The 14585-nt window shown below is 33.3% G+C and overlaps 1 protein-coding gene across 20 annotated transcripts in view; it reads right to left on the bottom strand.

Moving 5' to 3' along the window:
• The window catches only part of GPHN (gephyrin), a 736147-nt gene that overhangs the window by 161873 nt on the left and 559689 nt on the right, over window positions 1-14585 (bottom strand). For 17 of the 20 annotated variants that reach the window (XM_050797033.1, XM_050797030.1, XM_050797028.1 and 14 more), the window contains one exon: window positions 4012-4054. In XM_050797033.1, the coding sequence (XP_050652990.1) occupies window positions 4012-4054 (43 nt within the window). Of the gene's footprint in view, window positions 1-4011; window positions 4055-6166; window positions 6230-14585 lie in introns of all 20 variants that reach the window. The other 3 variants (XM_050797026.1, XM_050797022.1, XM_050797016.1) reach the window with 1 other exon arrangement.

A 14585-nucleotide genomic window follows, 5' to 3' on the forward strand; every position in this document is an offset into this window, starting at 1 on the left:
GGCTAAAAGGTACAAACATACAGTTACATAGAATGAATAAGTTCTAATGTTTTATAGTACAGTAGGGTGACTATAGTTAACATCAATGTATTGTATATTTCAAAATAACTAGAATATAGGATTTGAAATGTTCCCAACATGAAGAAATGATAAATGCTCAAGAGGTGATGGATATCCCAAATACCCTGAATTGATCATTACAAATTCTATGCATGTATCAAGATATCATATGTACTCCATAAATAGGTATAAATATATATCAATAAAAATTCTAAATTCCATTAAAATAGACTTAAAAAATCTATAAAAGTTAATCCTAGGAAAATGTACCACTTGTCCTATACACAGGCTGAACAAAGTACATTAAGAAAACAATTAAGGCTGGGCACGGTGGCTCACGCCTGTAATCTTAGCACTTTGGGAGGCTGAGGCAGGCTGATCACGAGGTCAGGAGTTCAAGACCAGTCTGGGCAACATAGTGAAACCCTGTTTCTATTAAAAATACAAAAATTAGCTGGGCATGGTGGCGCACACCTGTAGTCCCAGCTACTTGGGAGGCTGAGGCAGAAGAATCACTTGAACCTGGGAAGTGGAGGTTGCAGTGAACTGAGATCATGCCTCTGCATTCCAGCCTGGGTGACAGAGCAAGACTCTGTCTTGGGGTGGGGGAGAAAGAAAGCAATTAAAACACTGTATTGAAGTGCTGAAATATAAGTTCACATATGGCATTCCTCACTGTAACATTTTTTTAGTTTACTTGATTTCTTGCATAAAACCAGTTATTCATAAAAATAACAAAATTTTGCTTTATTAAAAATAAAGTGGTTGACAGAAGGAAATGAATTACAGGTGGAAAGATGACATAAGACAATAACTAGTATCATATCATCTTTATAGTATATGTGGTAATAAAATGATTTTGGCACCGATAATCAGATATTTGTTTATAAGTACCCATGGATATACCAGATATCAATTTCTATTCTTATCTATTGCTTATTTTGCATAATATTGAATTGAGTTTTGAAGGCCTTATTGAAATTAAGTAGGTAACACAGCATGTTCGTTAAAAATGTGGGCTATAAAATCAAGGTCTGAAATACTGGCTTCAACTCATATACCATTTACTTACACAAGCAACTTATTTAACTCTGGAATCTTTAATTTCCTTATCTATTTAATGTAGAAATTAATAGAATTTTACTCACAGGATTTGTTGTATGTGAGGATTAAGTAGGATGAAACATGTACAAAAGTATTTGATACACAGTAACATTCAATAAAAAGTAACCTTGTTATTATCATCATCATCAAGAAAATAATGGTAATTGGTAGTATCAGTAGTAACAGTAACAATAATATCAGCTAACATTTACTGAGTGATTATGTACTAGCATAAATATACTAATTAATCCTTGTAACAATCTATAAGGTAGATCATCTTATTACCACATTTTAAAATTTATTTATTTTATTCTTTACAATTTCTGCCCTTTGTGAATAAGTTATTACCACATTTTACAGATCAGGAAAGTGAGGCATAGAGATACTGAGCACTTGTTCAAGTTCACACAGCTAATAAGTAGAGAAATCAAGATTTTAACATAGGGAGTTTGACTCTAGAAAGGAAAAATGCCACTTCAACAAAGACTTAGTCTTTAGTCAGAGTCACAGAAAGGAAAGTCAGGATATTTATAAGATTTTGAAGTTTGGTCCAAAGTAGATCTTTTAATATAGGCGCTTCATTAAGAATGGATAAAGATCGTGATACAATCATTTAGGATTGATGGATATAGCAAGGCAAGGGTTAGTTGTAAGAGCTTGTTCACATTTGGTGCCCACGAAAGAGGTTCAGTTTCTAAGGACTTGGTTAAGTCATATAATGGCATGCCAATTTCAGAAAAGTTGGGAACTCATTGTCTGCAATAGCCAGTGAGACCCAGGTATCTTCTTAATTAGGGCCAAGATTTGGTTTTCAGGGATGTAAAAGAGGCATTAAGTTTATTACATTTTATTTTGCCTTGGCCAAGGAATTTCTTATGGAAGTACTTTTGCAATCTGATTTTATTTGGGATATTTCTTCAAACCAATACAAAACTCTAGCTCATTAATTGTTTGCAATTTTGTTTCCTTTTTATTCTCAGGCTCCTTTTAAATAAACAATTTTGTTCATATCAAAAATTCCTTAGGGTGCTTACTATAATTCTTCCATAGCAAGACTCTCACTAACAAAACAGAAATAGAACAAGGAAGGTTCTCATAGGTTGATCAATGACCCAGGGCAAAGTTTATCTAAAGGACACCAGTCTTACAAGAAACCTGAAACTTGGTTTTCAGGGCCAGCTTGCAAAATACTTACTGAGGCCTATGTCTATGTTTTTCCTTATGAACTTACCCCTTACAGAGATATAACAGAAAATAAGGATAGACAGAGATAAATAGAAGTGTTATTGGTAATAAGACAGATTTTCACCAAGGATAAATGCATTTCCAAATTTAGATTATCAAAGGTGTCCTAAAAAGGATTCCTTACTCCTAGGAGACAAAATACAGTTGGCAACTGGAGAGCTCAAAGAAAATAAATAAAAGTTCAATCTAATGTGAGACTCACCTCACTGTAACAACTGGAAACACTCTCCATGCCCTAAATTGGAGGTTCAAAGGGACTCAGAGGAATTTATTTCTTTGAGGTGTGAGCCACTGTGCCTGGCCAATATAATGGTCTTGGGTGAGCAATAATTGTGCTTACCCAAGGGTTTGGAGCTAAGATAACAGATTTACAAAACAAAAATGGAAAAATTTACACAAAAAAACCCCAAGAATTTTTACCTTTGTGAAGGTCTCTATTTTTTTATTGTGAAATAAAGATCAGTCACATGAGCACTCTGTGCCCATGTGACCCAACCCCAATAAAAACCCTGAACATTAAGGCTCAGTGAGCTTCCTTGCTTGGCAATACTTGATGCATTCTGTCATACATTGTTGCTGGGAGAAATAAGCAATGTCCATATGGCTCCAGTGGGAGAGGGCAACTGGAAGCTTGCACCTGGTTTCTTCTGGACTCTGCCCTATGTATCTTTTTGCCTTTGCTGATGTTAATCTGTATCCTTTCAGTGTAATAAACTATAACCAGGAATATAACACAAAAATAATGCAGATATCCTGCTAGAAATAGAAATCATTCAATTTGCTAAAACTCCCAGTGGCATGAGTATCAGTAGACCTATTTCAGTATGACTCCCCTGTACTTCTCTTGATAAAGATCAGGAAGAAGATAGGGTGATGTAATTAAGCTATTAAGTTATAAAGAACAATAATAAAACAATTAGAATTTATACAGCACTTTTTTCTTAGGATCCTAAATCTTTTAAGACACAATTTTCAATGACATCATTTCAAGGATACAGATAAGGAAAACCTATTATAGTTCCTTTTTATAAGATAGAAAAATGAATGATATACAAAGTTAAATGACTTCTGAGTTAACGCTATTAGTGATCAAACCGATAAATAAAATAGAGGATAGAGGATTCTTTACTCTTGGTTTAGGGTTCTATGTTCTAAAACATGCTGCCTGTGAAGTTATGATACGTCAGAAATTCATATTCACAAAATGATTATGATGTACCCTTTTGGGAGCCACATATTCTTTTTTTAGAATTAGCTTCTCTTCAGGAATGTACATTATTATTATTATTATTTTCAGTTAGTTTGTTTTCAAATAACTTTTGGCAGTGAAACAATTAGAGAGATTCAGTGTCACAGAGGAGCTCATTCCTACCCTCCTAGGAGTGTATCAAAGTTCTGGTGTCAGCTTGCAAAAACAATTAGATTAAGGGAAATATTTATTAATATATTGATACTGGCAATATTTTTACAAGGTAAAAGCCCTAATATTCATATTAGTCACATAAATGTTCCCCATTGCTTTCTTCTTTTTTTCACCAAAATATCATTTTTAGCTTTATAAGGTCTAGTTCAGCAGCCCACCAGAAATGGTAAAATACTTACTGGCTCTGAGAATGTTCTCCTTGCTGCTGCACCTGGACTGGACCTGTAGAAAGAGCATAAACTCAGTAATTTAGGGCTTATAGCATGAATAGGCAGATATACATATTTAAAGGGCAAGCTCCTGAGGTCTAGGAGCAAAGGCTTTACATATTAGTATTTCAGATGTCATAACATGTTAGTAAAAATTTTATACTTGTTTCATCTTTTTTATTTATCTTTTCCTTATAAGAACTGACTTCTAGAAAAAAATTAGGGGTACAATATTGCAAATTACACAGAGATAAACCAAAGGTGATTTTTTATTCATTTGTATTTAAAAATCAGTATATGGAAATTTGTTACTGTATATTTAGTTGTAAATATTGGCCCTTAATATTACGGCATTTAGTATATCTCTTGACTAGAATAATAATAAAAACTCAAGTAATAAAGTTGTAACTAAGTATTCCATTACAGTAATTTTTTAGTATGTATATATATTAATGGAAAGAAAATAGAGAAATCCTTACATAACATTTACATTTGTTTCTGATAACCTTTGTTAATTATTGATTATCATAATTTATCATAGTTGTAATATTATGAAATATGCTTCTGTTGAAAATCAATGAAATTGAACAAAATTTATTTACCAGTTCTTAGGTGATATATCATTTATCAATCAGAAACCCTTATGCTTTTACTCCAATGTTTAGGTCAATGTGAAACATTCTTTCCTTTTCTTTTTTTTTTTTTTTTTTTTTGAGACGGAGTTTCACTCTTTTTGGCCAGGCTGGAGTGCAATGGTGCGATCTCAGCTCACCGCAATCTCCACCTCCCGGGTTCAAGTGATTCTCCTGCCTCAGCCTCTCGAGTAGCTGGGATTACAGGCATGCGCCACCATGTCTGGCTAATTTTGTTTTCGTATTTTTAGTAGAGATGGGGTTTCTCCATGTTGGTCAGGCTGGTCTTGAACTCCCGACCTCAGGTGATCCACCCGCCTCGGCCTCACAAAGTGCTGGGATTACAGGTGTGAACCACTGCACCCGGCCTGAAACATTCTTTTAAATGTGACAAAACTGTTATATTCAAGGAGCATGGTACATGTCATTAACATGTTGTTAATTTAAAGGAAACTGTATTTAAGCTCCACACCTCTGCTTCCCATTCCACAGCAGCTTGCCCCAGATGGATATATACACAACAAATTAATTTCTATAGTTCAACACAATCTACTATCATAATGAAACAACTTATGAAAGGAATGTTGCAACTTAGGGTGGGTTATGGTTGTCCTTCCCTGAAAAAAACAAGTGTTAATGTTAAAAAAAAATAAAAATAAAAATAAAAAATAAAAAGTCACAAACATACATACAAGAAAAAAAAATACACACACACACACACACACACACACACAGACACACCAAAAAAAAAAAAAAAAAAAAAAAGGAAAAAATATTCCAAATGTTAGTTGTTCTCTTTTGGCCCAGATTGTTCAACTAGTTTTAAACATACTAGAAGGAAAAAGCTAATCTGAAGATAATATTCTTATATTCTTTTACTCAGAGGTCTTATTTAAGAACAATTCTGGACCAAATGGGAAAGAAATCAATGACTGCTTAAAGAAAATAACACAGGGAAGAAGATGCAAGAATGAGGAAAAGAAAAGTGAGAGAGAGGTTTGAGGGTGTAAATATAGACAACGGAAAATAAAGTATGGAATTACAGAAGGGGACAATATGTAAATGCAGAATGTTCTGCTATTACTCATTAAAAATTCATACCAAGAGGGTAAGAATGACAAATGAACTTGCTGCAAAATAAATAAGCAAGTTGCTATACTATGGAATGAACGTAAGTGTAACTATACCACTACAGCCTTAAAGAAGAAAAGAAACACACACTAACAGACAATAGACAAGCTTAATAAAGAGAGAAACTACATTTTAAAAAGTGATTCAAAGAACACAAGAGAAAGCTAGAAGAGTGAGAGAAAAATCTGGTAGAGAGAAGGAAAAGAAAGGGGGAAATGTTAAAAGACAAAAACAGAGTTCAAAGAAGTCAAATGGAAGTCAAGAAAGTCTTCAACAAGATGTAGAAACAGAAGGAGCCCAAACCCATAGCGCAAAGCAATGTTTGCGAATGGAAAGTGGCTCCTTTGATCAGTAATAGTTACTCTTAAGTCGTAGCCTCTATTCCTCCAGAGTTCATCTTTAAGCCCTTCCAATCTAGAGTGGAGCTAGTGTATGGATAGAAACAAGAGATTTACAATGAACAGAGCAGTTCAGATGAGTAGTTCAAATTGTCTCATAAAATGTTCAACAGATTTATATAATGCCTCTTATATACATTTTCTAATGTATATAATGGAAATGGTGGTGAAGAACTAGTTGGTTTTACCAAAAAAACCCAAACCAAACCAAAACAACAACAAAATACCCTCTCCCATTCCCTAGGTAACTTAAAAAATTAATAACAAAAATCATTCATAACATGAATTGAATAAAGAAACCCAAGTGTTGCTTTGTGGCACCTCAGTTTAGAACTATATATTTCAAACAGCTTTGGTGGAGAAATTTGGATGACGAAAACAGTTCAATTCCCTGACTCTGAGCGTTTATCAAGGTTCATAAATTGCCAATAGCAGTATAATAAATACTTTCCCATTTATATTACATTGGCTATTTGAACCAGATTTGGGGAGAATCACTTTCATATCAATGATAATAAGAATTTCTTTAGGGATCTTGAGTATGTGTGTGTGTATAAATCAATCAGTCAATCAATCTATACACCACTGAAGAAAACAAAAATTTAAAAATGTTGTTTATTATTTATGCATGTAGCAAATAACTTTTTCTCTTGTACCACGAAACTAGTCCTCTTTATAATATGTACTTAATTTTATACAATTTCAAAATGAAAATTTTACTTAACTCACAATTTAATGGCATACACTTGAAACGATAAACTTGAGAAACAACTATTGTTCTTATACATATGGACTATAAAGAAGGTAACACAGATCTGTCTCAAGTTTTATTGCTTCTTGTTTTTTCCTTCTGTTACCCTGGCTTTACTCAATGGGAAAAAAAGGAAAGCCTGGAAAGCAAAATAAAACAGATTTTGGCCTAACATTAAATTTGTCAGGGATTAGAAATAAAAGGTAAGGCATCTGATTACCTTCTACTTTATTCTATTGGATCATGTTATTTTACTTCAGTTAACATCTGACTTTACAGTATTGACAATTCCCCTTTCAACTGGAATCAAAACTAAAATAACATGTAGAAACAGCATATTATATTAAAATCAATGGAGAAAATAAAAAACATGAGGCACTGAATGAAAACATACGGTATTCATTTACTAATCAAGATTGTTTGAGACATCAAATAACTCATTTCAACATGTGTTTACATGTGTAATATAATTTTTGCTGAAGATCACATCATTCATTAGGAAATCTTAAAATATGAAACAGAAAAACAGAAGGGAGAGCACATAATAAATGTTAGGAACAAAAGTGAAAATGCCTTAAAAAAAGCTGAGGAAATTTTAACAAACAACAAGAATCTTTAGATACAGTTAGAGAAATCACTTACCTTATGCTTAGGTCATAACAAGAATAGCACAGTGTTTAAAGTCAGCTCTTCATTATGGGAGGTACAATTGAAAGCCATAGGTTATAATAACATGAATTGCTACACAGAAATGAAGACTTTTTCAGCCCAACATGAAAAGCTAACTCTTATGGGAGAACATTTCAACTTACGTTAAATGCAACATGAAGAACAATTGAGGGTGTAAACATCAAAACACACCCAAACACATGAATCTCACACCAAAAAGAGAGAGATGGCCCAATCTCTCAGGACACAGAAGATTTAATCTGTGACCATAATTCGTGACATATAAGGGAAGGCACATTGCTTTAACAGTGAAAGATGCATGCATAATGTATAACCATCCATTTACCTCCCCACCCTCCACCCAACTTGTACACACACAAGCCCACTAAGATACAGGGGAAAGAATGTAGTGCCAAGCTGTTATGAAGAAAGCAGGACACACGAAAGCATAGCAGTGGTCATGTGATTTGAGAGGTGTTCTTCCCTTAAACCATCCCATCACCATGCTTATTTTAAAGAAGCCAGGAAAAGATTCCCTTTCAATGCTGCAGTAGCTACGAGCCCCCAGCTTGAAGCTAGTGTGTGGAATTTTGATCACCGTTCCCTGCGATGTCAGGGGCTCTCCAGTGGAAGCCAGATGTACTGTAACACCAGTTAGTAGGGGTACAAATGTGTGAATAACAAACATCCTTTCCCTTCTGCATTTCACAGAAGTGAGGGAGGAGAGAAACAAAGAAAATAAAACCCGTGTTAAGAATAGGTTCATAACACTATAAGAATGTATAAGTATTAAAATGGAAATTACATTTGATTGCAGGTTAACACAAATCAGGTTTCAAAAAATTGCCTATTTTGCTGCTCACCAGGCTAATTTGTATTCCTTTTTCTTGTAAATGGTATACAGTATGGCTCATATTGAAAAATTCTGAGCACTTGGTCAGATGGGGTCAAAGTGAAGAACAAAATAAGTCATCTTCTTTGATGGACATTAGGAAAACTATCTTTCCATTTTAAACATGACTTTACTGGCCACTAACCACATTTTAAATTAGAAATTAAGTTTCTGTTTAGCTGCTTACTTACATAATCTGAGAAGTCCTCTGTTTTGGAAAGACACAATTTAAATTTTAATCTTTTTACATTGTTAAAAAAGCAAACAACAAAAAAGCTATTTAGAAACTGTTTCCTAAGTACTCTTCTCTATTATCAATACAAGGTATTTAACAAGGGCTATTCCTGTCAATAATAGGGTTATTTCAGCTCTTCAGAAAAAAATTCAATTTTGCTTTCATATTATTATCCATTTTATTCTTTTTGTGTGAGATGAGCTTTGATTCATGTGTACATCCCAATTTAGTTACCAGATGTCTAAACTGTTCAATGATCATGTACTCATTTTCTCTCTGTCCTTTTATTCTTAGCAGGCCAGAATATCTTGACTTTCCCTTTAATGTGGCTTTGGTATTTTAGGCTCTGGGCCCTCCCATAATCTCAGTTTTCTCACATGAAAAATAAAGATTGTGGCTCAAAGGAGATAATGCATTTATCAGTGATTTTAAGCTATAAAAATGAAAATAAATGTCAGTAGTTGTTATGATCAGTGGTGCCACTGACAGCTATAAAATAAATCTGTGATTACACACCCTCCTCATTATAATGTAGGCAAGCTCTCGTTTCTAACCCAAAGAGAGGGAGAAAATTCTATGTACAGTTATATGTTTCTCAGTAGGGATAGGCCAGAACATTTTGGAAATGTCATAGCCATATGTCCATATGCACGGTAGGCATGCAAGTCATATAATCTACGGCATGGAGCAAAGTCTCAACCAGCTCCTCTAGAAACTACCTTGTATTCTTGAGCTTTTAGATCTGAGACAAGCTGTTGCCTTTCTCTGGAATACACTGTTGCTTATTTTCTGATGCAGATACTACTTGTCCTTTAAGATTCAGCTTAGATTACCCCAGCCATTAAGAAAAAATTCCCAAGTTCCTCAATCAGAAATAATTTCTTCTTTCTCTAAACTCTTTTAGCAGTGTTGAGATATAATTTACCTACCATAAAACTCATTCATATTAAATATAAAAGTATTAAAAGTTTGATGATTTTTAATAAAGTTATATGGCTGTGCAACCAACACTACAATCTAGGTTGGGATTTGCCTAGATTCTCAAGGCATCTTATTTGAACTTCTAATATAGGACTTATAGAAGTTTATAATATAGAATATGAGTTAATAGTTACTTATATTCCAATTACTGATATGAGTCCCCAAGTAGACCGCAGGTTCTTAGAGGAAAAGGCTCATGACTTTATCCTCTTTCTATTTCCCACTACATGAAATACACTGCTTTGTACAGAGGAAACATTTGCTAAATCTGAATGTTTATTTTGTAGTAATTATTTTTCTTTTCAATCTTAGCAAACTAAAATTTATTTTTAATAGTATAAGTATGATCATAGCCATTCCTGTACCTGTTTTATCAGCTTACAAAGAATTTTTACTTATTTGGGCCTGATAGTATTGACAGATAATATGAGAAGTATGTGGATTATAGTTAAGAGATATCTAGGTATCCTACAGAATGATCTCAAGAATTTCGAAATTAATATTATTTAAGGTTAATAACATAGTGACATTTGGAGTCCAGTAAAAGTTTTCTATACCAAGGGTTTCAGGTTAGGTTAAGAAGATTCCTTATTTCCTAAGAGAGCAGGATGTTTTATATCTTACATGGTCTGGTCACTATAATGACAGACATTATAGAAATTTTTGATGCATCATGGCTTATTTTGACTTTAGTTTTTCTACCTTATTAAATTTATTTAAGAGTAATGAGTCTCTGAAAGAATGAACTTCTTTGAGGATTATCTACTCATAAGATTAAGAGGAGAGAGAAAAAGGGACCCAATTACTCAGATTACTTGCCTCTTTAGCCTACCCTGAAACAGAAGCAAAAGTTTGATGTAAATAACATTAAGCCAATAACTCTACAATCTTAGACTCTTACATTCTATTTCTTTCTCTTCTTACTTCTTAAACACAAGTGGATAATTGTTCTAGAAAAGTTTTCTTCCATGGTTCCACTCATGCATCACTTTATTGGAATAAATTAGGATGCAAGTATTTGGCTCACTAGAGTTTAATAATAGCTCTTATGTGTTTAATTAGATTTATGATATCACAGCACATATTCAACTGAAGAACTCAAAGAGTTCTGGCTTATTTATGGCACGAAAGGCAGCATGATAAAGAGGATGTCCTTTGGAGTCCCATGGTATGATTTCCAGTACTGGATTTTCCTCTTCCTAGCTGTGCAACCTTGGATGTGACATTTAACATTTAGAGCTTTAATTTCCTTATCCATAATACGGGGAAAACTAAGTAGGATAGTGTAAGTGAAAGTGAAAACTATTGTAAGTAAAAATAAAATAGAAATTGAAGCTGTTATTATTATCTTTATGAATATTTTAAGTCACATATATTTTATATAGGTAGAATCTGAGGCACGATAAGAAAAAAGAATTTGCTACAAATCATGCTAGGAATCAGTGACAAATAATAGACGAATTGCCAACTTCCAGACTAAAGCTACAGAAAAAGTCTGAGTAAAGGTGTGAGATTAGCTCTGCTAGGATTAATCTAATTCTCTGTTGTATGATTTTAGTACAGTTGTCTCCTCTCTGTGGGTCTTGGTTTTCTTATCTGCAAAATATGGATGTTTCTAGGGGTTTTAACTCAGGTCAATGGGTCCCTTGAGAGAATCTTGTGGGTAAAAGGTCCATTCACTGGGACAGAGAAATGAAATTACAATCTTTATATTTAAAAATCTAATTAATATTTATCTTCTTTCATTATGAGCACAAGCAACAAATCACAGTAATATTAACAGAAAATCTTACTTCAATGGTTGTAAATATCTTTTTATGTTTATCATGATTTCAAATTATAGTAGTTATTAGACCTGCTCCTAGTTTGTTATTTAATACATTTAAAAATAGGCATTTATTATTATATCACAGTTTAAGAGTTATTTTGATCATGATTTGAATTCGTTTTCTAATGCTATATATTTTATTTTATATACTTCAAAACATTTTAGCCTTTGACCAACTACCACATGGGTCCATGGCAGAAAAAAGGTTAAACGCCTCTGAGCCAGATAATTTCCAAGCCTCCTTTTATCTGCAGAATATTATAGCTATATGAAACCTTTCCCACCTCTATTTGCTGTCTTTTATCAAATCGTATATAAAAGGTGTCTATTTTTTTAGAAAATTATATAAAATTCGTCACCGAATTAAACAAATGCCCACTTAATAGACCAAAACAAGAAATAAAAAAGGAACATTGTTGCTTAAAAAAGTTATTAAATCCTCAGGGTTAAAAAAAATTCTGCTTCAGCTGCGCCTTTCCCATTAGTTCAGATGAACTAATCATTTAACAGTAATCACATTTAAAAACCTCTAATCAAAGGTAAACTTCCATACACGCACACATACACACATAAAAACAGACACACGTGTGTATGTATCCATAACCATTTATTCTTTGAATTTTCAGTCATTTATTGCTCACTGATAGAGAGTAGCAATGTTATTTTTTATCTTTATTTTTTTCCCCGAGATGGAGTCTTGCTCCGTCACCCAGGCTCCAGTGGAGTGGCATGATCTTGGCTCACTGCACCTCCGCTTCCTGGGTTCAAGCAACTCTCCTACTTCAGCCTCCCGGGTAGCTGGGACCACAGGTGTGCACCACCACACCTGGCTAATTTTTGTATTTTTAGTAGAGATGGGGTATCACCATGTTAGCTAGGCTGGTATTGAACTCCTGACCTCATGATCTGCCTGCCTTGGCCTCCCAAAGTGCTGGGATTACAGGCTTGAGCCATAGGGTCCGGCCTGCTATTTTTTAAAATCTACATATAACATAAGAGTATGCTGGCAAACAGACAATACTTATAAGCAAAACAATTTTATAAATCTTTTCCAGGGGACCATTCTTAAATGTTTTCCCACTGTTATATAAATTTTCATTGTTAAATTCCACTGAGCTTTCCTAAGTTCTAGGTTAATGTGAAAAATACTTCCTTTTCAGTATTGACCCATTCTTAAGTTGGAAGTGTGTCAGGTTATATAGCTGGAGATGTTAATTATAATTACCACTGAAAAATCAAAGCTTGTTTATGCTTCTTTATAGGTAACTTGGTGAGCTCCTTACTTGTTCTTAAAGAAAATATTAAAATATGTAGAACACACTTTCTATTCTTTAGAACTGGTTATCACCATGACTCAAGAAAATATGAATTTAATCATCAATGTTAAATGTTCTTAATATATATCCTATATAAAGCTTTAATTCCAAGTTGGACCATGCTCAGTAACCTCTGGAAATTTTGCAAATCCCAGGCTGGTCTCCTCTTGGTAACAACAATAATTTTGGTTTGGTGCTTGTTTTGAAAATTTCAATGTTGATCATAAATATGAAGAAAAATTACTACCCAAATTATATAATGTATTACAAAGCTAAATGAAGTATTTTTGGCTAAGAGGAATTTCAGATTATTCATTATTTCCCAATCTTAAGATGGATAACTGATTATTTTACAGAGTAATTACTCTTCATTCTAAAGGTTAGAAGGCCGGAATTATTGCTGGTTTTAGGTCATACAGCAAAGTAGTAATAGAACTTGGTTCTCTTGACTTCCAAACTTAAATATCTGTACACTATCAATCACTCTACCTTTCTAAGCTAACAATCACAATCATTGCATTCCTAATCACACCTTGCATTTTCATTGCCTCTTTGCTCTTGACTATTTCTCTTAGCGATGAGAACCACTGAGAATAGGGATTTGAATGTAGGAGTGACGGAGAATGGTGTAACAAAAGGAACTTTGGGGAATAGCATTCTGGAAACAAACTGTCTAGATTTGAATTTCGGCTCTATCATTATTAGCTGTATAACACTGTATAAGTCATAACCTCACATATAAAATGAAGATAATAATAACATCTATCTCATAGAATATTTGCAAAGAAAATAAGAATACATGTAAAGTCCTTGCTTAGAGATACATGTAAAGTGCTTGCATAGAGAGTGTTTAGCTCAGAGTTAACAGTATATATTGTTAGCTATTACTATATTGTTCTTCCTACTATCATCCTTTTGTTTGGATGATATACTAGACCTGTAATAAGAAATGTTGATTTTTTCTTTGTTTTGCACTTGTGTGATTTTGACAGTTCTCAAAAGTAAGATCAAGTAAGATTAATTTAGGTGAGTATGTGAACAGGAAGTTTTCAGAAAATATTAATTATAAAAAATAGAGGCCAAGGAATAGATACAGTCAATAATATAAAAACTTGAATTACTGAGTATTTGTAATTATTATGTACTTTTTGGCACTTCTGGAAGAAAGTCACATTTGTTTTCATTAAGCATGAAGTTTGAAATGCTGAGTTTTTAATTAGATTTAATATTCTTAGTTTTCATTCTTAAATGCCGTGTCCTATCACCTATTTGTTCAGTAAAAAAAACCCTAATGTTTTACTCATTTCAGTGTGGCTGTATTGTTTTCCTTTCTAAATCATATTTTAGTATTGATTGAAAAAGTTGTGACTTTATTTTTCTAAATGCTTAACTAGCATGCATAAGGCACATGAAAGATGTACAAATATATGTCTATACTGCATTAGTAAAGTGGCAACAGCTTAGAAAGTGTGTAGAAAAGTTTCTTCAAGAAATAGATAAGAACTAGGCATTCTGATGCCTAGTATTACAGCTATGTATGGCATACATTATATTGCTAATCAAGCCTCTCATGATCTAATCAAGTAATAGTTAACAAATACAGTTTAATAATATATAACTCATTTTCAGGATGAGCAATATAGGTAGGATTATTTCAGATGTATGTAAAGTTTTTTCTTAACATAAGCCCTACACCTGCAGGTCCAGAGAC

The sequence above is a fragment of the Macaca thibetana genome, chromosome 7, assembly GCF_024542745.1.
Source record: "Macaca thibetana thibetana isolate TM-01 chromosome 7, ASM2454274v1, whole genome shotgun sequence".
Classification (NCBI taxonomy): domain Eukaryota; kingdom Metazoa; phylum Chordata; class Mammalia; order Primates; family Cercopithecidae; genus Macaca; species Macaca thibetana.